General features: G+C 47.2%; 2 protein-coding genes across 16 annotated transcripts in view; one reads left to right on the plus strand and one right to left on the minus strand.

The window, feature by feature from the left end:
• Slc4a5 (solute carrier family 4 member 5) overlaps positions 1–6170 on the plus strand; it is a 100453-nt gene extending 94283 nt beyond the window's left edge. For 5 of the 10 annotated variants that reach the window (XM_087656673.1, XM_087656675.1, NM_212512.2 and 2 more), the window contains 3 exon segments: positions 471–555; positions 1547–1614; positions 4686–6170. In XM_087656673.1, the coding sequence (XP_087512799.1) occupies positions 471–555; positions 1547–1581 (120 nt within the window). In that variant the 3' untranslated portion in view covers positions 1582–1614; positions 4686–6170. 10 annotated transcript variants of the gene reach the window in all.
• An 808-nt stretch (positions 6171–6978) lies between these two features.
• Positions 6979–18605, minus strand: Mthfd2 (methylenetetrahydrofolate dehydrogenase (NADP+ dependent) 2, methenyltetrahydrofolate cyclohydrolase). 6 transcript variants are annotated; one of them, XM_087659192.1, is made up of 9 exons: positions 18433–18558; positions 14065–14249; positions 13636–13767; positions 12770–12892; positions 12009–12161; positions 11355–11462; positions 10307–10399; positions 9882–10007; positions 6979–8085 (listed from the first exon to the last, which is right to left on the minus strand). In XM_087659192.1, exons 1-9 carry the CDS (start codon positions 18528–18530, stop codon positions 7922–7924), a joined length of 1182 nt encoding a protein of 393 aa, XP_087515318.1. In that variant the 5' UTR covers positions 18531–18558; the 3' UTR covers positions 6979–7921.
• Between the last annotated feature and the right edge of the window lie 5196 nt (positions 18606–23801).

Genomic DNA, 23801 nt, shown 5'->3' on the forward strand with positions numbered 1-23801 from the left:
GAGCCACCTCTCCAGCCCCGCACCAAGTGCCTCTTAAAAACAAAAGCTTTTTCTTTGGCTTCTTCAGTAGACATCTGAGTAACTCCCCTGTGTCAGGAGTTACTCCAGGTCTGAGGATAAACGTCTCTGCATTTGTGATACATATACTCGTAAGAGAATGAGATTTGAGTCACTTAGACCCATCTTACAAGTGACTATGGCGATGCTGCTATAGTGTGAGTCACTCACAGCGACTGTTTACACAGCAGATTATACCCTTTGGAGAGAGAGTCCTGGCTGGGTTCCTTCCTGTGTCCTGGGCTCTAGGACAGTGGGTAACTGCCATGGTGCCTCGGTGGGCCCGAGTGTTACTTGGTCTGGGTGGGAAGAGGATGGTGGCTCGCACACTGTGCATGTGTGCATCTTGCTCTCAATGAGGAAGCTGAGTGGTTGTCTTGGTGTTTATCTGCTTTCCCACTGTTTTTCTCCAGCCCCAGTTCCTTCCTCCCTCAGTTGTAAAGATCCCAATGGAAGGTATCCCATCTGATCCCCAAAACGGTATCCACTGTGTTGGCAGTAAGTAAAGCACCTGCTTCCTCCCTTCCCACGCACGCTGATCTTCCAGCCCCCCCTCAGGACTTCCCCTTGGAGCTCGGTGTTCTGCTTGTTTTAGATGCTGAGGACTCCTGTGCCAGGGAGAAATAAAAATGTCCGCCAAGAGCATAGAATGCCACCATATGAAGACATCCCCTCCCCATAAAGGAGCATCCTCCAGTCTTCATTTTAGACAAGACTGCCATTCCTATTTTAGTATATGTGCTGCCGAAGCGAGCACAAGACCGCCATTCCTAACTTTCCTTTGGCCCCCGTGGCTTTGCTGGTCTTCCCTTTCATTGTTTTAGAACACATCTGTCCAAATGTGGCCCCCGAGTCTCCCACATTTTCCTGGAACTGTGACGATTGAGATTGAGAATCCCAGTCACCATTCCATACTAGACGGCCGTGGATGGGTCCGGCCTTGGTATTAGGCTGTGATCGTGTGAAAAGCCACAGGCGCCTGCCACTGCTGGCTGAGAGGGTGATTGGGAAAGTCAGCTTACGCTCATGAAGACCCTTCTAGATCCTTCCCCAGTGGTAGGCAGTCCAACCTGTCCTGTCTTCTGCAGGAGGCAGTGGAGCCCTGATCATAGAGAAGGGAGGATCCTATCAGAACTTGTTACTCTTCTCAAGGACAGGTCAGACTCGGGTGGCCAGCACATCCTGCCAGCACCCTCAGGGGCCCTTGAGGACTCTGCAACATAGCACAAGGTCACTTGAGGTCTCTTCTCTCCCACTGTCTGCTGTCCCCTCCATACCTGGCTTTCCCCGTGCCTCTTTCCTTCCTAGCCCTGTAAGGGCCTGTATGAGGGATTGAGCCTGAAGCCGCCCATGCTCTCCGAGGCCCTAGTATTCCCCTTGTGCCGTGCTGACTAGAGCTGAAGAGCAGAGCACAGGGAGGGTGAGGGCGTCTGGAGAACTAGGGACCCTGCTGGACCTGCTCACGGCTGACATCCTCATCTCCCTCCAGGAAAAAGATCTTCCAGTTGGAGCCACTCTCTCTGACTCCTCCTTCAGTGCCTCAGAACCAGATAGAAGGTAAAGGCTTCTCTTTCCATGTGCATGGGTATGCGGCTATTGACTGGGCCTCAGGAGACTCAGAAGGAAATGACTCCCTCCCCAGCAGCCATAAACTGCCTGTAGCTTCTCAGCAAGGGGAGGGGTGGGTGGGGTTGGGGAGGGGCTCATCTGAGGTAGAGGAGCCTAAGCAATGGCTGCAGGCTTGAGGGGCTGGACCAGCTTTGTTGGCCCACACGGGGGAGGCAGGTGAGTAATCTGGCCATGGAGATCAAGAACTAAATGTGTGTGCTCATTGACATCAACGCGGTTTCAATGCACAAAGGAATTCAACTTTAGAAAAGGAACGTATTGCAAAACACTGCACAGAATACTAAATGTCAACACAGAACAAAGAAAACAGTGTCTTCAACAATGAAAGCTAGCTTGATTATCTGTAATGGGAAGCTTGGGTAGATATGCAAAGGGTCAAGACACAAGGCACTCCAAGGAATAAAACAAAACGGGGGGGGGGGGTCAGTTATCCCGGGTCAGAAAAAGATTGACAAAAGCTAACTAGAAAGCAGAGATAGAAACATTCAGGAAAAGGACTTGTGTGATGGGGGAGGGTCGCTCAGTGGTTAGAGTACCTGCCTCTCATGTAGAAAGCCCTACGTTGAATCCCCAGAACTTTATGAAATCAAGAATGGTGGTATGTGTCTATAATCCTAGCAGAGCCAGGAGGATCAAGAGTTTGAGGCCATCATTTGCTATGGAGCAAGTTCAAGGCCATCTGAGTTATGAGACCTTATCTCAGAGGGAAAAACAAAACAACTTTTTTCAGGGAAGTATTCAAGGCCCAGATGCTAGGAGCCCTCATACCAATGTGATCCTTGGTGTTCTTGATGAGATGCCAGGCATGAAGAGTCTTGCACACAGTAGGTCCTAGATATGACAGTGTCAGGGTGTGTGTGTGCTTGTAGAGGCCAGAGAGGACATCAGATCCCTCAGGACTGATGTTTCGGGTGGTAGGAGCCACCACATGGTCCTCTGCAAGAACAAGTGCTCTTTAACCACTGAGCCATCTCCCCCCAAATAGCATTAAATCAAAAAAGAAAAAGTTTATACCAAATCCAATCTCTAACTACTTCATCTGTAGACAAGAGCTGACACTGAGATAAGGAATTGAAAAGAAACTGTACGCAAGGCCCTGGGTTCGGTCCCCAGCTCCGAAAAAAAGAACCAAAAAAAAAAAAAAAAGAAAAGAAAAGAAACTGTAAAATTACACAGAGCCACAGAACAAGCCCATAAATGCAGAAAATCTGGCTAGCTAGAGATGGCACTTGCCATATGGTGTTTCCCCAACTCTGTGAAAGCAGTTGGAAGGGAAGGAGTTCTCTCCCAGAAAATGTGAAAGGGCCTGGACGGACATAGATGAAGCCTCAAAGCTGGAGGGGTGGGGGACTGAGAGATGGGGGAAGGGCTGGCTGGGGGTCCAAGGGATGAGTGGGCTAGAGATGAGGGTGGTGAGATGGCTCGCAGGTTATGTTCACCGGCAGCTTTCCAGAGGACCCAAGTTTGGTTCCTAACATCCACATGGCCGCTTGGGACCACATGTCATCTCAGTTCTGGGAGGTCTGAGCTCTTCTTGTGGACTGCCAGGCCCCAGGCACACATGCGCTGTACAGCTATACCTGCCAGGAGTAAGAGGCCATACTCGGGGTTGTACAGGGACATGCGGAGGCACAGTGCCATGTGTAGAACAAGCATCTGCACACGTAGAGCTCGTGATCTCAGGGGAACGGTCTCATCCAGGACAGAAAGACCTGCCTGGTGCAGACTGGGCCAGAGCCGAGGAGGAAAGTGCAGCCCAGGCTGTGGGAGCATGCCTAAGGCAACATTTGCAAGCACAGCCACAGGGATTGATGGGCAGTTCTGGCGGGCTGTGTGTGCCATGCTATGGAGTCTGGATGCTGTCCTTTGAGCAGGGAGAGAACAGAACGGTCAGATTTATGATTCAGAAAGTTGGCTTTGGCAGCCATTTAAGTCAGTTAAAACAGTTCAGTGACTATGGCTGAAAGCCCAGCAGATAGAGGACACTTTGTTCTCTGGGTGCCTCTGAGAAGCAGAGGCAGGACGATCAGGAATTCAAGGCCATTCTTAGCTACAAAGAAAGTTGGAGGCGGCACGAGACCCCGTATCAAAAACAACATCAAAAAGTCCAGCAAGATGGCTCAGTGGGCAGAGGCGCTGCCACCAAACCTGGTGACCTGAGTTCAAAGAAATGGTGGCCCATGCTTTTAATCCTAACATTTGGGAGGTGAAGGTGGGCAGGTCTCAAGTTCAAGGTTAGCCTGGTCTACACAGTATGACCCTTCTGGAAAAATAAATACAAATAAAACCCGATTGGAGTTTAATCCCTGGGACCCATACAGTGGGCACAGAAAATCAACTCCTGCATTGCCCTCAGACATCCACTCTTGTAGCCTCAAACATTCATAAACAAATAAATGTCTATAATAATTTTCTGAGACTGGGTTTCACTTACGTAGCCCAGACCGCTCTTGACTTCAGATCTGTCTCTGCCTCCTGAGTGCTGCCTGGATTGTAAGAATTTTTGTTTAAGGGGCTGGAGAGATGACTCAGAGGTTAAGAGCACCGACTGCTCTTCCAGAGGTCCTGAGTTCAATTCCCAGCAACCACATGGTGGCTCACAACCATCTGTAATGTGATCTGATGCCCTCTTCTGGTGTGTCTGAAGAGAGCAACAGTGTACTCATGCATAAAAAATATATCTTAAAAGAGAAAGAAATTTTTTTTTTTGGTTCTTTTTTTCGGAGCTGGGGACCGAACCCAGGGCCTTGCGCTTCCTAGGCAAGCACTCTACCACTGAGCTACCCCCAACCCCGAGAGGACCCAACCCCGAGAAAGAAATTTTGTTTAAAGAGCTTGCATGCATGTGGTGCACAGACAAACATGCAAACGCCCAGGCACATGCTTTCTTTTTAAGTTGATAAGCAGCGACAGAGCTTCCATCAGAACCCTGTTCTGCAGCTGGCGCTGAGCGCACCCAAGCCTAGACTCATTCTTCCTTCCTGCTCTGTCCCTCTCAGCATCACCCTGCATTTCAAAATCTCTTGTCCGGCCTCACCTGCTTTCAGCTACTCACGGAGTCCACTCTTCATGGTGCCACAGGTGAGGATAGAGATGGACTCTGACCTCAACCTCACAGATGATGAGGAGGACTATGGGAGAGAGGTGGGCGGGGAGACCACCCTCTAGTCCTACGTGGCTCTTCCAGGCTGGGGGCAGGGCAAAGCTGGCCCTGGCTTCATCTAGAGCGTGTGTCAGGCCTTTCACCTGCTTCCTGACCCACTGACCAGATAGACAACTGGAGGCCTTTCAGGGATGTCTGACAGAGACATGAAGCTCCCTGCTTCTCTTTGCAGTTCTTAAAATACCCAAAACACACGGCTTAAAATGCCACCTGGCATAGATAGGATCTTTCTTGTGAGAAGAACAAAAATGTTTTCCAAAGTTACAAATAAGATAAAGGGCCAGTGGTGAGCGCACATTTAAAATGTGTACTGATGTAGTCTCTTCTGCTCAAATCAAACCCCGGTTTAGTGTCTTTCGAAGGTTTGATGGACGTCTAAGTGATGGCCTTGAAAGTCTAAATGTGTTGAGCAGGTTTGCACGGCAGGACATGGCTGGGTAGTTATCTTTCCCTCCTTCTGCTTTAAGTCCAGTCCTCCATTCAGTGGACCTGGCTGTTTAAGTGGGGCTGGGCCTTTCACACACTGAAAAGCCAGTTCTAAATCATTCCTAGGAGAACCTGTGTATCACAGGTACACAGTGAGCACCCACAGTTTTCCTGGAACTCCTGTGTAGATCAGGCTAGCCTCAGAATTCAGAGAGCCACCCGTCTGGCTCAGAGTGGATTGTTTTTAAGGCAAAATAGTATCCATTAATTGAACTCTTGAGTCACACTAGATCAACCAAATGACCCTTTAAATGTCACTGGCTTCATAACCTGGAATTCCCCTACTTGTTGATGTATTTGAATAGGTCCCTTCTTTCCCTGCACCTCAATTTTGCAGTAACTAAAGCCCAGATTTCCAATCTCAAGAACACTGCATGTGGGGTAGCTAATGGTGGTCAGGCTAGTACTCTGTACAAGTGGTTGGAAGAAACACCATTCCCAACTGGGTGAAACGGCCCAGTTCTTCACTGATCCAAACCCTGTCCAACACAAACGTGTTTATCTTCCTCCTCACCAATCCCGGGAGAGCTAAAAGCATCCGTCAGTCTCGCCGACCTGCAATAGCATTCTATCCAGACTCAGCCGTAGCATCGTCACAGACTCGGAGAGCAGTGTGCTTCATTAACCAAACTGGCTGGGAAACCAGTTAGTTTTTAAGAGGTTGATCACTTTATCTAATTTTTACCTTAAATATCATTTATATTTTGTGTATACACGAACATTTTTACCTTTAATATGCTGGTGTATTAACTCTCCATTCACTTAGGAATTCATTTCCTCCATCTCTAATGTAAACTGCTCTTCAATAAAATTTAAATCGTGTCTGCTTACCTTATGCCATGTCTAATAACTGAGAGAACTCAACAGTTGTTGCCTAGAACATGTACCATACGCGACTTATGAAAATATCCCCAAGGGGGCTGGAGAGATGGCTCAGTGGTTAGGGGAATTGCTGCTCTTGCAAAGGACCTGGGTTTGCTTCCCAGCACCCTCATGATGGCTTACGACTATCTGAACTCCAGTTCCAGGTCCTCTCCTGGCCTCCACACGTTCTTCGAGCACATGGTACACACACGCACGCACATGCACCTGCATGCACACATGCAAATACCTATGTTTTAAAAAGAAAAAACTAACCCACCCTGTAAAGAGTAAAGAATTTCTGGCAGAGGAACAAGGGAGAAATAGGTCAGTACTGCAGGGCTCACCCTTATCCTGCTTCAGGCTGTCTAGAGCGGGAACTGACTCAGCCTAGGTCCGAACACCCATGAGAACGCAGGGGTGGAAGGACGGCTTGCACCTTTTAGTCTGTCAACCAAACAGTTGCACAGCAGGAACGGCATATACCCACTGCACACATGAACACACGTGCTACGACTTTTTGCAAGCAAGCACAAGACCTTTGTAGTGAGTGGTGTATGAATGGAGGGAATGTTTGGAAGACACCCAGAATCAAACTCACATGAATCTTAAGGATTAATAAACTCTTGGCTTGGAACTGACTGTCGGGATGCAAAAGGGTTTCGGCTGGGTCCCCACAGCTCCTCAGAGTGGATGTAATCTAAGAACAGCTAGCCTACAACACTGGGTGGGTAATAGTAACGGGTTAGGTCTGACTGAAACAAAAGCATTTCAGAAACCCATTCCACACCAGACAGATGTGCTTTATTTAAAAACAAAGCAAAAACAAAACAAAACAAAACAAAAAAACAAAACCCAACAACAGCAACAAAACCCTTTAATAAGAAAATCTGACTCATTAACTCAAGCTCCTTGAGAACTTTCAGGAAAGCCAGGGTCCGTGAAAGACATGCAGGCAGCTGTCGACAGTTCTTTGGTGGCACAAGCTGCCCTCCTGATTACTGTACCAGAGTTTTATTATTAAAAAAAAAAAAGGCCTCAAAGCATACACCAAAGAAAACACACACACACACTCTCTCTAATGTGCTGCAAAAGCCAAACATGATAATACATACATCATTTATAAAATGAGCCTTTTGATTCTAGAAAATTAAAACACGGCAAGCTCACAGAAGGGTAACAGCGAGTGGGGAGACTCAACCTTCCCTGATGACCCGCCATGGGGACACAGCTAGTAACAGTGGGCTTTCGTTTACCAGCCCAGCCAGCTGAGCTGTCCTCAGGGCAACCTGGGTTCTCCCGGATGCACAGGAAGGAAGGGAGTGCCGATGAGACACAGTCTGCTGTCTCTTGCTTTCCCTTAATTTTCTCTACTAAGTTTTCCTTTGGTTTGAAAGTTGAACTCAGAGGCTTGCCACCTAAGATGAGCCATCAACTTGTATTGGAATAGCACTTGGGAAATGAGAGCCCAAAAAGGCAGATTTTTTTTCTCTTTTTGATGGAGTTCAGCATCCACTGAGTGTGAGGCGTCTCCCAGGCATCACCAGGTCAAAGGCAGGACACGGATGGGCACCCTGGTGAGGTTCTGCAGAGCCATGTGTGCACACACAGCCACCTGTCTAAGCTTTCAATAAATACAAACATTTTAAACCATTTCAACAGAATAAATTAAGAACACTGCATCCCTCTTGGCCCGCTTTGCCTCCCAGACTGGCTCGCTCGCGGCTAGTTGGTGGCAACTCCGCGCTGTGTGGACTTCAACACTTCCAGCTCCTCTGGCCTGAGCACTTTCTTTGCAGCAATAATGGTGTTCTTCATGAGCATGGCCACTGTCATGGGACCAACACCCCCAGGGACAGGAGTGATGTAACCAGCTTTCTTCTTGACTCCTGCACAGAAACAAGACAGGCAGGCTGCTTTAGACGTATGTGGCAAAGACTGTCCAGTACTTTATCACGTTATTAAAAAATATTCAAGAAAGAGCAGCAAGAAACGTTAAGAGCCTTCATTAGCTCCAACTATGCAGGAGAGACAGCTGGAGGAATGGTTCAACAGTTAGGAGTACTGGCTGCTCTTGCAGAGGAAGTGGGTTGGGCTCCCAGAACCAGCATGGTGGCTCATAGCCATCCGTAACTCCAGTTCCAGGGCACCTACTGATACCCTCGTCTGACCTCTGTGGGCATCAGGCACATGCATGGTGCACGTACATATACAAGCAGGCAAAACATCCATACACACAAAACAAATCTTTAATTTTAAAAACAAAACCAAACAAAACAGCATCTACAGGCCAGGGCACAGATCAGAGGGGAAGCACTGGCTGCACAAAAAAGGATCTGAGCTCGAACCTCAGAACCCATGTCAAAAAGGCAGATGTGGTGGCCTGTGCCCGCAGTCCCAGTGCAGGGAGGCAGATGTGTGTGCCTGCAGTCCCAGTGCAGGGAGGCAGATGTGTGTGCCTGCAGTCCCAGTGCAGGGAGGCAGATGTGTGTGCCTGCAGTCCCAGTGCAGGGAGGCAGATATGTGTGCCTGCAGTCCCAGTGCAGGGAGGCAGATGTGTGTGCCTGCAGTCCCAGTGCAGGGAGGCAGATGTGTGTGCCTGTAGTCCCAGTGCCAGGAGGCAGATGTGTGTGCCTGCAGTCCCAGTGCTGGGAGGCAGATGTGGTGGCCTGTGCCCGCAGTCCCAGTGCAGGGAGGCAGATGTGTGTGCCTGCAGTCCCAGTGCAGGGAGGCAGATGTGTGTGCCTGCAGTCCCAGTGCAGGGAGGCAGATGTGTGTGCCTGCAGTCCCAGTGCAGGGAGGCAGATGTGTGTGCCTGTAGTCCCAGTGCAGGGAGGCAGATGTGTGTGCCTGCAGTCCCAGTGCTGGGAGGCAGATGTGTGTGCCTGCAGTCCCAGTGCTGAGGGTCAGATAAACAGATGCTTGGGCTTGCTGGTCAGCCAGTCTGGACACTCCAGCAAGCTCCAGGTGAATACCCCAAGTCATGAACAGGAAGAGACTTAGGATACACACATACACACACACACACACATAAAGTATACCAACATACATACACAAAGCAGACACATAATAAATAGACACAGACACACATCACACACAACACAGACACATAACACAAATAGACACACTCATGCAACACAAATACACACAATTTCCTTAAAAAATAAATAAATAAAAAATCGCATGTAGAGCCAGGCATGGTGGTGCCTCTTGGAAGAAGGTAGAGAGCATTATCCACATTGATGCACCCACAAACACATGCAAACACACACATCATACGTCCACAAACACATGCAAACGCACATGCATGCACCCAAACACACACATCCAAATGCATGCAAACATACACATGCATCCACAAACACATGCAAACACACACATACCTACACACATGCAAACTCAAACACATACTCATGCATACACATCATACATTTAAAAAGCGTTTTAGTTACCAAAATAACACAGGCTTAAAAGTTATAAGAAGAGCCGGATGCGACAGCACACACCTTCAATCCCAGCCCTTAGGAGGCAGAGGCACATGGATCTCTAAGTTCAAGGCCAGCCTGGTCTACAGTGAGTCCCTGGACAGCCAAAGCTACCTGCTGAGACCTTGTCTCCAAAAAAGAAAGAAGACAATCTGTCCTAACGTCCACGAAAGGTGATATTTATAAAACACAATAAATACCTTCAAAATCCACATCTCCAACCAACTTGGGCTTTGCGGTGACAGGATCTTGAACTCTGTTTATCCCCACGTCGATGACTGTTGCTCCTTCCTTGATCATGTCAGCTGTGATGAGGTTTGGAATGCCTAGTGACAGACAGCAATGATCAGAGGACAGTGAAGGCAACGTACTTCATTTTTGGATTTTAATTTATTGTAGATTTATTGATTTTATGTATAGAAATGTCTTGCCTGAATGAATAATATGTACCATGTGCCTGCAGTGCCCATAGAGGCCAGAAGAGGGCACTATAGTCACAAGGCATTAGAGGCGGTACCTGGAGGAACAGCATTAACTAAGGAACTGTGAGTATATGTGTGTGAATGTGTGTGAATGTGTGTGTGTGTGTGTGTGTGTGTGTAGATACACACTTTGGAGCTCTTACCAGCAGCAGATATCACAATGTCCGCAAGGATCGTGTGCTTCTTCAGCTGTTCTTTGGGAGTGTGCCGATGAGATATTGTGACTGTGGCATCACCTGAGAGACAAAAACAGATGCCTTGAGTTCCAAATCCAGGATGGGATGGAGGTAGCTTTCAGCTGTTCCCAGCAGTGCAGAAACCCAACACCTCTGGAAAATCCCGGACCTGCTTTATCTCTTAGAACCAATACTCAGGGTGTGAGTGTGAGTGTGAGGGTGTGTGTGCGTGTGCGTGTGTGTGTGTAAACATGCCAAGCATTCCTCACAACCTGAGTCTAACCTTGGAACTCACACACAGTAATAATTGAAATAAAAATTTAAACACAATCACTCCTTGCTGGAGTGTCTGGCGCTGCCCTGGGATCTACCCTTTGGGGTCATGTAAATCACATTTAATCTATTTCCTATTTCACGGACTTTAAAGAGTTTTACCTTTTTTTTTTTTTTTTTTTTTTTTTTTTTTGGAGCTGGGGACCGAACTCAGGGCCTTGCCCTTGCTAGGCGAGCACTCTACCACTGAGCTAAATCCCCAACCCGAGTTTTACCTTTTCTAAGAAAACATCACCAGAATTAATTACTCAGGTGAGTTTGCTCTTTACTAATGCCAAAAGGTATCCGGAAATAAGAGTTTTCCTTTGGCTACGGAAGCTTATTAATACCGTAATTTTGTGCAATTCTTGACTGGGCTTTCCCTTAGATGAATTAGCAAAACATGAGAACACACCAGTCAGGTCAGTTAGCTCCTCGGCAGGAGCCACTGTTTCTTTTCCTCCCTAACGGTGGGATACAGTTCTGGGTAAGAAGGCTCATTGGTGCTGTCCAAGCCGTAACTGACAATTACTAACTGCCTACAAGCAAGCTTTATTCAAAACTCCAATCTGTCTGAGGCCAGTTCCAGGACCCTTGGTGGCACTGAGTGCAGTCTTCCACACCGCAGTTATTTTCTGAGTGTTAACAGGGGTCACGGGATGGCTTCCGAAAGTTCTCAAACAGGAAAAGGTGACTTCCTCACCCCCAGGCCGCTCGTGTGCCCCATCCGTGTGCAGCAGCATTGCAATTGGCATCCCAACGTTTTTGGACCTGCCAGCCACTACCACATTCTTCCCTAAGGTTGGAATGCCTGCAAAAATAAATAACAATTAACACACACACACACACACACACACACACACACACACACACACACACACACACACAAGCACAGGTGAAACTTTCGATTAGTACAATCAAAGCCATGTGTGTACCAGAGGAAGGCAGATGACCTGGGTCACAAATCCAGGCATTAAACTATCAGCCAGTCATGGCTGGGACTGCCTCACAGAGAAGGTGCAGAGAACACTGAAGGCATTCTGGAAATTGCAAAATGTCCCGTGGATCCTTGCTGTCCCCATCGTTAAACCTGACATTTCCTTCTCCAAGGCTTGTAGAATAGAGCAGAGTCATCCTAAGCAACAGTTAGGTGAGCCCGAGGGGTAGGAACCTTGTGCTGTGGGCCAGGGGTGTCCTGATATTGAGGTGGTTCAGATTTGGGGATATCTGCCTAGCTTCTATTTGATTAACATTTCAAAACAGTGCTAAAAGACTTTCAGATTTTCAGACCGGGAATGCCCAACCCACAGTATGTTCATAATACGAAAACAGAGATGCGACTTAAATACACACCTACCTGTTCGCTTGAGTATCTCCCACACGCCCCATGGAGTTGCTGGCAGCATGGAATACTGGTCCAAACACATGCGCCCAACGTTGATGACATGAAAGCCATCAACATCCTTGTCAGGAGAAACAGCATTGCAGATCTTTCTCTCGTCAATGTGCTCTGAAAAAGAAATCAGTGCCACGCCCTGAACTCCTGGTTGTGATGCAAAGGCTGCCCTGTTCATCCTGTATCAGGGCTCATCATGGGGACCTACTCTCTTTGACTTGTTGCTGTGATGCACAGAACGAGGGGACAGTCAGCAGGAATCAAATACCACAGCCAGATACCACTTCCCTCCACATGGAGGTCTCTATCAGACTGCGAGAGATATCAGATTGGTTATCCCAGCACTGAAGGTTGAGGCAGGAGTCTTAGGTCAGCCTGGACTGCACAGTGAAGCAGTTCCTATTTTTTTTAAAGCACTTCAAACAGCACCTCTGCCCAGAAATCATTTCCTTTTATTTTTAAATTTTATTTTATTTTATTTATTTTTGTGTGTGTGTGTGTGTTATGGGTGTTTTGCCTGCATATGTGTATGTATGTCAGGTTGGTGCCTGGTGCCAATGGAAACCAGGAGAATCAGATCCCTGGAACTGGAGCTATGGACAGTTGTGAGCCACCATGTGGGTGCTGGGAACTGAAGCTGGGTCCTCTGGAAGAACAGCCAGTGCTCTTAACCACCAAGTGATCTCTCCAGCCCCAATGTTCTTTCGAAAACCAACACTCACCTGGGAGTGGCAGCTGAACAAGGAGGCCATCTACATTCTCATCGTCATTCAATGTCCTGATTGAATTCAACAGCTCTTCCTCTGACACTGAGGCTGGTTTCACAATTGTCTCACTGTTGATTCCTATTGTAAGAGAGTTAAGGCTTAAAACACCATCAAACTACACAGCTCTAAACCATAGGGTTAAAAAAAAAAGGACGGGTTGGGGATTTAGCTCAGTGGTAGAGCGCTTGCCTAGGAAGCGCAAGGCCCTGGGTTCGGTTCCCAGCTCCGAAAAAAAGAACCAAAAAAAAAAAAAAAAAGGACACCAGAGCACTTAATAAACATCTGTAGTGTGTAGCCACTATGCAGGCTAAGTAAACCGCCCACTGTGTAACTGCATTACAGCCTATAGGTAGTTAACTCCAAAACACTAGCTCAGGGCTCCTCCAGCACTGATCTGTGCTATTCAATGACCTCATGTTGAAACAAGGAGTCTGAGCCTCAGATAAAATGCCAGCTAGAGAGCTGGAGGAACGGCTCAGTGTGCTTGCTGAGGACCGGAGTTTGATCCCAAGCACCCATGTAAAAAGTACATCGGCGCGCGCACACACACACACACACACACTAGATAAAGGAAGGTAATAAATACTACAAGTTTAAAAAAACAGTATCTCTGTCTTGGGTGTTTAAGCATCATGGGAAACATTGAGCAGCAGGAAGGAGGCCTCTGTGATGTGGTTAAACAGAAGTCTGAAGGAAGTGACCGACTTCTGAGAAGTAGATTTTGAGTTCTTCACTGATTGGCTTTATCATCGGGGAGCTGAAGCCGCTCTGGTGTTGGGGGATGGGAGATCTGTGTCTGTCCTTGAGGCACTGCAGATTACCATATGACATCAGTCTAGAAGCAGCTGGCTTAGAAGTGCCTGCGTCTGCTCGTGTGACAGTCAGTGGTCGAGCACCTGGTGTCTTCCTTCCCTTCTGACGTAGCTGAGATGAATGACCAATCCATGAGCCAGCTCACCCATCCAAGACAGAGATGTACAGGGGAAGCAAATGTAAAATGTGTTCAAGGTCATGGGTAAAATGTTAAGGTCAAAACAGAATGGAGATCACAGCCCAGAAGCCACAGCATGACAACCTATTTGTCATTGGATGACCTCAAACTTGCTATGTGGCCAAGGCTGGCCTTGACTTCCTAACTCCTAACTCCGGCTCCCACAGTGCTGGGGTTATGGTGTGGGCAATCACCCAGGGCTCTACTCAGAAGGAAGCATGGCGGCACATACCAGTAAGGCTCTGGGGATGACACTTACCCACTTCAGCTGCTGCCCTGGTTTTGTTGAGAACATAGGAGTGACTGGCAGGATTGTCGCCAACCAGAATGACACTGAGGTGTGGCCGCTTGTTGCCCGAGGCCACCCACTCTTCCACCTCCTGCCGTACTTCTTGCTTAATCTGCTGGGCCAGCTTCCTTCCAGAAATGACCACGGCTTCATTTCTGCAGAAGGTGACAGTCACAAAAATGTAGGTTGGATATTTGCACAGAAAAAAAAAAGAAAGAAGAAAGAAAGAAAAGAAGAGAAAGAAAAAAATAACAAAGACTAATCCAACTAGAAAAAGTTATTAAACACCAAAGGTTTAGGTTTAAATATGAGATCCAAAGGAGATATTTTATTTTTAAAGATTTATTAATTTTATGTGAATACACACTGAAGCTGTCTTTGGATACACCAGAAGGCAGCAGATGCTCTTACAGATGGTAGTGAGCCACCATGTGGTTGCTGGGAATTGAACTCAGGTCTCTGGAAGAGCAGCCAGTGTTCTTTTTTTTTTTTTTGTTCTTTTTTTCGGAGCTGGGAACCGAACCCAGGACCTTGTGCTTCCTAGGTAAGCGCTCTACCACTGAGCTAAATCCCCAGCCCCACAGCCAGTGTTCTTAACCACTGAGCCATCTTGCCAGGTCCCAAGGAGATATTTAAGGGCAGTCATTAGCTACCATTCAGGGTGGTCACGGTGACTGAAGCAGCTGCTTCTGGAGCTCTGAAGCTTAAGTTGCTGACAGCCGGCACTTGTCCAGGTAAGACTTCAGATCAGGGTCTCTCAGTACCACCTCCTCATTACTGCCCAGTTTTCAGTGGACATTCCCTTGGCCCCTCACAGCTCTGAGGCTAACCAGTTTAACTATTGGTGTTCCACTTGAAGTTTGTGTTATGCTGCTGGTGTCATTATCTGGTCATGTTTCCTAGGTAGTGGGTATTTTCTTCTCTTTTATGTGTATGGGTGTTTTGCCTGCATGTATGCGTGTGTGTGTAATGCCCAAGGAGATCAGAAGAGGGGCTCAGATCCCCAGAAACTGGAGAAAAACAGGCAGTTATAAGCTGCTACGTGGGCATTGGGAATAGAACCTGGGTCCTCTACAAGAACAAGTGCTCTTAACCACCGAGCCCCTCTCCAGCCCCAGTGAACTGGGATTTAATTTTGACAGCACTGTAGAATACAGCTGTCTCTCGTCCAACACTGTTCCAAAATGCCCTCTCCACCTATAGTCAAGTCCTTTATAGAAAGAAGTGTAGCATTTACATAATCTGAGCATGTTTCCCTCCACCCCTTAAACTATCTTTAGGTTGTTTATAAACCTAACACAATGCAATTCTATGTGAGCACATATGTTTAGAATGCAGAGGACTTGACTGTATGCAAACTATATCATGTGGCTATATCAATAATACCATACCGGGCAAGTCAAACCTCAAAATGCCCACCACTGCCCTGTCCCTCTCTGGGACTGTTGTGATAGAGGGTGTGATAGTTAGCATTGTCAACTTGGCCAAATCTAGAATCCCCAGGAAGATGGGCCTTTGACATGCCAGTAAGGCACCACCATCTCCTCAAGAGGAAAAACCTATCCACTGTGGGTGATGCCATCCCCTAGTCAGGATAGAAAAAAAAAAAAAGGCAGAGGCAGGCAGATCTCTGAGGCCAACCTAGTCTACATGGTGAGTTCCAGGACAGCCTGGACTACACAGGGGATTATCACAGCAACAGGAAGTAACTAAGACTAGGATAGAGCCTTCCTCACACGTGATCTCTGGTCTACCCCATTGTCCATTCACAGCTGACATATCAAGGTTATCCTTGGCTCCATAGCTAGTCCAAGGCCAGACTGAGTGCATCAGATCCTTGAAAGGGGTAGGGGAAGAAAGATGTATACATGCTAATAGGGAATTCTCACGCACACACACTATACTCTGAGAAGAATTTAGTTACTTTGGAAAGCAGTAAATGCAGAGAAAACAGTAGAAGCCCACTTGGACCAAAAATGACAGACTGGTTGTTAAGGACATTGGGTTCTGGAGAGGCCAGTGTTCCAGGTCCTAATCTCTGTTTCAGTGGAAGGTTCTGGATGTTATGCCAATTTACTTAAAAAAAAAAAAAAAAAAGACAAAGCAACACAAAGCCAGGCCTCAATGTAATGAAGATTTTTCATAATCAAGCTGCAGCTTAACCTTCCGCTGTTTCCCAGAGTGCTGAAAAAACACAAGTCATTTCCCGATTCCCTCCATCTATTTGCCAAGGGCCAAATTACGTTACTGCTGAAAGGGAGATAGGAGACTGAGCTCAGACCCAAAGTTAAAAGAAAAAAAGTAAATTCTAAGTCTGTACACTTAGTTTTTAACTATTAAATACTCCCACAGATGTGCCCAGAGATTTTCCACTAAAACGACAGACTAGAAAGAGGTCCAATAAAGGTCAAAACTAAAACCCACGTCAGCAATGTTTATTTTCCTCTTAAACCAACAGTTAGTGATTTTACAGTGAATTTGTATCCGGAAAGCTTTATAGCTCCTGATCAAGTTATTTCGGGAAAAGTTCTGCTACTTAATTAGTGGGCCGGAGGGGTTGGGGATTTAGCTCAGTGGTAGAGCGCTTGCCTAGCAAGCGGAAGGCCCTGGGTTCGGTCCCCAGCTCCGAAAAAAAGAAAAAAAAAAAATTAGTGGGCCGGCAATGAGAAAGACAGAGAAGAATGTAACCAGTACTGATGGAACGATAGAAATCCTGCCATACTCTTTCCAGAAGTTACTCTTGGTTATCCTGCCTACAATACAAACCCAGTTTTAGGCAGCAGAGATGGATGACAGGAAGAAACGAGCTGCAAGCGCGAACATCTGCCACCAAGTCCATTTACTCTCCGGCCCACCGTCTCCTAGGCTACTGTACTCTCCCTTCAACCACGGAGTTTATGTTCCTGAAACCCTGGGACAGCAATTATCAAATGTGCAGGCCAGGGAACACAGATCGCCTTCAGGCGGATAGGAAGCCCACACTTCTCAGAAAAGCAAGAGTAAACCCGGGGTGGGGGCAAACTGGTCTAGTTCTTTGGGTAATGAATTACAGAATCTCTACAGTTAGCAAAGTCTCTGACACATGTGGTCCAGAGACACACGGGGCCAGGACTCACGAAGAGGAAAGGAAGAACAGGGAAATGAGAGATAGAATTCAAAGAGGCAGGTCAGGATCAGATCTTGGAGAATCCTGAATAATGAATGCCCTTCCGAGTCCACCAAAACTTCCGGATCCTGTGCTCCGATATGCAAGGCTCCAGAAATGTCTCTCACCTAGTAGAAATCACCCATTTTCCTTCAACGGAAACAAAAGTCCCATTGTGGGAGGCCCAGTTTTTATAGGCTCTAAGTTTTCATTCTAAATTACTCAGGCAATGAAATATTCTTAAGATGAACTGTGAGAATTCACAACCCCTCTCAGACTCTTCTTCCTAGGCTCAGGAATGAGCATCTGAGGCCAAGAAAGACCCAACAATCAATATCCCATGAAGGAAGTGCATAGAACTTGCCCTGCCTTTCCCATCAGGTTTGGGTTTTTTTGTTTGTTTGTTTGTTTTTTCAGTCAACTTTCTTTGGGGGCTGGGAGGCCTTCATATATTTCAACTTTTAAAATTATGAAAAAATACGCATACGAAATTTACCATTGTGACTTAAAAAAAAAAAAACTATTGTTTTCAGATTGTAAAGGAAGGATTGTAAAGGAAGGAGTCTCAGGCTGGTCTCTAACTCACTCTGTAGTCCAAGCTGGCTTTGAACCCGCAGCAATCCTCCTGCCTCACAAGCAATCTCACAGTGCCTGGCGGCTCTGGCAATTCTCAAGCGTAAGGTTTAAGTGGTACTAAACAGTCTGAGAATGGTGTGACCACCACAGTGGTCCACGTGCAGAACGGAAGCTCTAACACCGTAGCTCTCTTTATAACAATGCACCCTACTCCCAGCAGATCCCGGCAACTTCTGGGGCACCTATGATCTCAGGTCTTCCAGGCTAGAACTGGTGGGCTCCGTAGTGGACTGCGGGGCATCTTGCGAACCACACCCACCCGGGAGGAGGGAAATCGGTACCCTTGGAGCAAGCCGGCTCGCGGATTTCATCAGACTGCAGCAACCCTGGCTGCCGCTAGGGTCCGGGAAGGGCAGACCTCTCCGCACTCATCTCTGCGGTGGCAGAACAGGGTCCCTTGCAAAGCATCCGCATCTCCATGTGCACCCCGGTGCCACGTAGCCCCGTCACACCCCTCCATCGGGGGCTGGCCCCGCGGCCGGTTGATGCTTGGAAAGGATATCATCTGTCCACAGCGCGCTCCGCGACCCAACGGACCCGCTCCCTGAAACACTCACCGTACTGCCGCCAGGTGGAAGGACTGTAGGCGGGAGTGGCAGCCGTGCGTGGGGCGCAACAACCGCACTGCCAGCGCAGACAAGGAAACAGAAGCCATGGCCCGCGCCGGTGCTCGCGCCGGAGAGAAGCGCGCGCGCGGGCCACGAAGCTATACCCCGGGCCCACAGAAGCCCCGCCTCTCCATATGCCCATTGGCTCCTGAGCCGGCATAGAAGCCAATAGGAGGTCTCCATTCTACGTAAGCTGGTCCAGGAGCAGGTTCTGATTGGCTGAAGGAGTCAAGCCCCTGACAGAAGAGAGGCAGCAGTGGTCCCCTCAGCTAGGCCAACTGGATCTGGGTTTCTTTCATTCATTCATTCATTCATTCATTCTTTCGTTCGTTCGTTCGTTCGTTCGTTCGTTCGTTCGTTCGTTCGTTCGTTCGTTCGTTCGTTCATTCATTCGTCAAAAAATATTTTTTTTTAAAAGAAGAAATTATCACTTGGCAAAATCATACTAAAAATTAATTCGGAATCACCAAAGAATGTCAAAACAGCAGGGTGAAACCTGAAAAAGGAACAAGATAGTTACATGTACTTTTGCCATTTAGAGACCAGAGAGATGGCTCAATGGTTAAGATTACTTACTGCCCTTGCAAAGTCCCCAAGTTCGATTCTTATCCTTTTAGTGACTCAAAACCTCTTGTAACTCCCGCTCCTCCTACAACACCAGCTCTAGAGAATCAGACATTTCTGGCCTCCCAAGGGCACTCACAGGCACATGTCACCCCCCACCCCCACACAGAGGCAGACACTTTCTGGCACACATGTGACATACATATAAATTAAAATAAAGCGCTTATAAAAAGTGTACCAGGGGCTTTTACATGTACCTTTGTGTACATGTATGTGTACATATATTCATGTGTATATATGTATACTGATAAGAACAGCAGTTTCTCTTCATTGCTGAACCTCCTCTCCAGTCCCATACTCTTAAAAAAAACAATCAAAGTTAACATTACCATTCATGAGAGAAACATTTTGTGGCCTTGATATGAGGCATTTACCAAAACATGGCGCGGGCCATGGCTTCTGTTTCCCTGTCGTTTGCTCTGGCTGTGCTGTTGTTGTGCCCCACGCACTGCTGCCACCACCCTCCCCTGCCTACAGCCCTGCCACGTGGCGGCAGTGCGGTGAGTGTGTCGGGGAGCGGGTCTGTGGGGTCGCGGAGCGCGCTGTGGACAGATGATATCCTTCTCAAGCACCAGCTGGGATAATTCTAAACGAGTCTGGCATTTTAGTTTAATGACTTTCTTAAACCAATAGGACTCCACTGGTAGTTAATCTTCCATGGATTTAGAGTCACCTGGGAGACAACACTTCTGGTGTGTCTGCCAGAGGTGTAACTGAAGAGGAAATGTCTACCCATCCCAAGGACTGGAGACTGAAGATCGATAAAATGGGGGAAAGGAGGAAGCCTGCCTGTGCTCCCCCATCCCCCTGCTTCCCAGTGCACTGAGTTGTGAGCAGGCAGCCTCAGGCTCCTACTACCACAACTGGGAGCTGCTCTGCATCCCCCACCACAATGGGATGTATATCCCCAAGTCACTGGATGGCACAAATGCCTCTTCCTTAGGCTCTTTCTTGTCAGGTAATGGGCCAGGTAATTTATTTTTGTGTGCATGTGTATATATGAATATATTCATGTGTATATGTATGTGCACATGCGTGGAGGTAAAAGGTCGACATGAGGTGTCTTCCTCAATCATTGGCCACCTCGTTTTACTTTTTGCATATGTATGTGTATGAGTGTTGTACACCCACAGGAGCACCCGGAGACCAGAATGGGCCGTCAGGTACCCTACTCTGCTTATTCTCTTGGCTTGGGTATATCACTGAATCTGAAGCTAGGCTGAGCAACCTCCGGTGACCCTCTTGTCTCTGCCTCCTACAGCTTAAGGACTGCAGGCACAGACACAACCACAAGTACTTTTTATGTGGGCGTTGGGAATTTGAACTCAGATCTTCATGCTTGTGTGGCTGGAACTTCATTTCTGACTGAGCCATCTCTCCAACCACTAGTTTTTTCTTCTTTCCATCCTTCTTCCTTTCCTTCCTCCCTTCCTCCCTTTCTTTCTTCCTTCCTTTCTTTCTTTCTTTCTTTCTTTCTTTCTTTCTTTCTTTCTTCCTTGCAATGCTGAGGCTAGAACCTAGACCTCGACTGCCATTCTAAACAAGTGTTCTACCACTGAGTTATCTCCCCCGCCCCCTCTCTATATATACATATACATACACACACATATATATACACACATATACACACATATATACAATATACACATATACATATACACACATACACATATACAATAATATACATATATGCACATACACACACATACATATAGACATATACACACAGACACAGACACACACACATACATATATACATACACACACGGACACATATATACATATGTATATGCATATACATATACACACATATATACACATATGCATATACATATACATATACCAGGTTCTGGCCTCAGTCTGATGATATCCAGGATTCCAGGTATGCTCCACCATACCTGGCTTACTAGTGTGGGTTTTGTTTTTTCTTTTTTTCCGGAGCTGAGGCCCGAACCCAGGGCCTTGTGCTTGCTAGGCAAGCGCTCTACCACTGAGCTAAATCCCCAATCCACTAGTGTGGTTTTTAATACACTTAATAAAACAACTTGCTTCTATGTTTCCCAGAATATCATATTTCAATGTCATTTGCTTAACAAAAATGCTTCTTAGCCAGTTTTTTTTTTTTGGTTCTTTTTTTTTTCGGAGCTGGGGACCGAACCCAGGGCCTTGCGCTTCCTAGGCAAGCGCTCTACCACTGAGCTAAATCCCCAACCCCTTCTTAGCCAGTTTTTACTTCATTTACTACCTCTCCTTTGCTCCTGCTCTTGTTCTTTCTTGATACATGTGTGCACTTGTGTATGTGATGTGGGTCTGCATGTGTGTGGAGGCCAGAAGTTAATGTTGTCTTCCTTGGTCTGTCTGCCCCTTATGCATTGAGGCAAGGCCTCTGATTGAACCCAGGGCTGCTGGTTTGGCTAGTCCAGTTAGCCGGCTGGTCTTGGGTATTCCTTTTCTCCACCTCCTGAACACTGAGGTTGCAGAAAGAGCCTGGCACCTGCCTGGCACTTACAAGGGTGCCAGGGATCCAAACTAAGGTCCTTCTGCTTGCACAGTGAGTGTTTTACCCACCAAGCCATCTCACCAGCAGCCATCTCAGTGCTGGCTAATCTTGTCAACTTGACACAAACTAGAGTTATATGAAAAGTGGGAACCTCAATTGAGAAAATGTCTCCATAAGGTCCCACTAGAGGGCATTTTCTTAGTGATTGAACCCATGGTGGGTGGTGCCATCCCTGGGCTGCTGGTCCTGGGTTCTATAAGAAAGCAGCCTGAGCAAGTCAGGGGAAGCAATCCAGTAAGCAGCACCCCTCCATGGCTTCTGCATCAGCTTCTGGCTCCAGGTTCCTACCCTGTGTGAGTTCCAGTCCTGACTTCTTTCAATGGTGAACAGTGACCTGGAAGTGTAAGCAGAATGAACCCGTCCTCCCTTGCTTTGGTCATGTATCTCAACACAGCAATTGCAACCTTAACTAAGACACTCTCTCCTTTTGATAAGTCAGAGTATAAAATGACTCAGGAGATTGCCTTGGATGAGATTATAACCTAATAAAGTAAAAACAGGAGGTACTAAGGTTATGTAAAAGAGTTAGGATATGTCATTTGCTGTCAACTGGGTTTCTGGTGAAATTCCAAGAAAACCACAGGTTTATTGCTGGAAGGGAGAGAGGCCTTAACCAAATGTTACTTGTTCTGGAATTCTTGAACCTCAGCTGGCAAGAGGCCTCAGTCACACTCCTAGGGTAAAAGCCTCTTTCTTCTCCGATGTCCTCCTAATATTCACTGTTTCTCCTGCCTGCTCAGAACTTGTAGAATTGTTTCCAAAGCAGATCTTAGTTTGTTTCATCTACCTAACTCCCCACAGAACTAAGTCTCTATCAACTTCCCCTCTGCTAACTTACTTTATTTAATGTAAAAATTGATGTGTGTGTGCGTGTGTGTGTGTGTGTGTGTGTGTGTGTGTGTGTGTGTGTGTGTGATGGTGCATGTGCAAAGGTCAGAGGACAATATTCAGGAGTCTGTTCTCCCCTTCCATTCCACCATGTGAGTTCTGAAGTTTGAACTTAGTCATCATGACTTCCTGGATTTTTGAGTTTTTGTATGTTTCTTTAAAAAATGGGGTATCTTCCCACATCAGTCTTTCCCCAGGAAGGGTACAGCTGTGTGGTGTCCCCTCACCTGGCCTGCCTCCCTCTTTAAAGAGTAAGCGGGTGCTGAGGAAGTTGTTTGGATGGCAGGGTGCTGGGAAAGTTTGAACATTGGCATTAGAGCCCCAACATCCAGGTAAAAGTCATGTCTGTAAGCCAGGGCTGGGAAGTGGGCTCAGGGAGGATCTTGGAGCTCGTGGGCCAGCTAACCTAGTCTAGTCAGTGAGTTCTAGGTGTAGTGAGATCCTATCTCATAACTCTAGGTGGCTGAAGGCTGGAGAGACAGCTTAGCAGTTAAGAGTACATACGGCAAACTGGGCAGTGATGGGGCACACCTTTAATCCCAGCATCTGGGAGGCAGAGGCAGGGAGTCCTCTATGAGTTTCGAGGTCAGTTTGGTCTACAGAACTAGTTCTAGGACAGTCAGGGCCACGTCTCAACAAAACAAAACAGGAGTGCTTACTGCTCCTGCAGAGGACTGGAGTTCAGGTTCTAGCACCCACAATGGGCAGCTCACAAGTGCCAGGAACTTCAGCTCAAGGGGGATCCAACCCCTGGAGCCTCTGCAGGCACACCCACTCCTCACACACCAACAGGATACACATATGCACATAATTTAAAATAATAAGATAAAATGAATTGTTTTTTAAATTAGGTTGTTGAGTTGGGCGGGGCAGCACACATCTTAATTCCAGTACTCCAGAGTCTGAGGCAAGCAGATCTTTGTGAGTTCAAGGCCAGCCTGGTCTACATAGTGAAACAAGGCCAGCAAGTTCCAGGACAGCCTGAGCTACATAGTGAAACATTGTTGAGAGAAAGAAAAGAAAAAAGGAAGGAAAGTAGGGAGGGAGGGAGGGATGGTGGATGACATAGAAAGGCACCTGCAAACACATGTGAATACACACACAGAAACATGTTTCTCCCTCTCCCTCTCCCTCTCTCTCTCCCTCTCCCTCTCAGCATCAGGCTTTAAAAAGCCCTTTAATGTTTGCCCACCTTCCTTCTTATAAAGAAATCAGGTTTTCGGTGGTGGCTGATTTCATTTTCCTT

This window comes from Rattus norvegicus, chromosome 4, assembly GCF_021556685.1.
Source record: "Rattus norvegicus strain SHRSP/BbbUtx chromosome 4, alternate assembly SHRSP_T2T, whole genome shotgun sequence".
In the NCBI taxonomy this organism is placed as follows: Eukaryota; Metazoa; Chordata; class Mammalia; order Rodentia; family Muridae; genus Rattus; species Rattus norvegicus.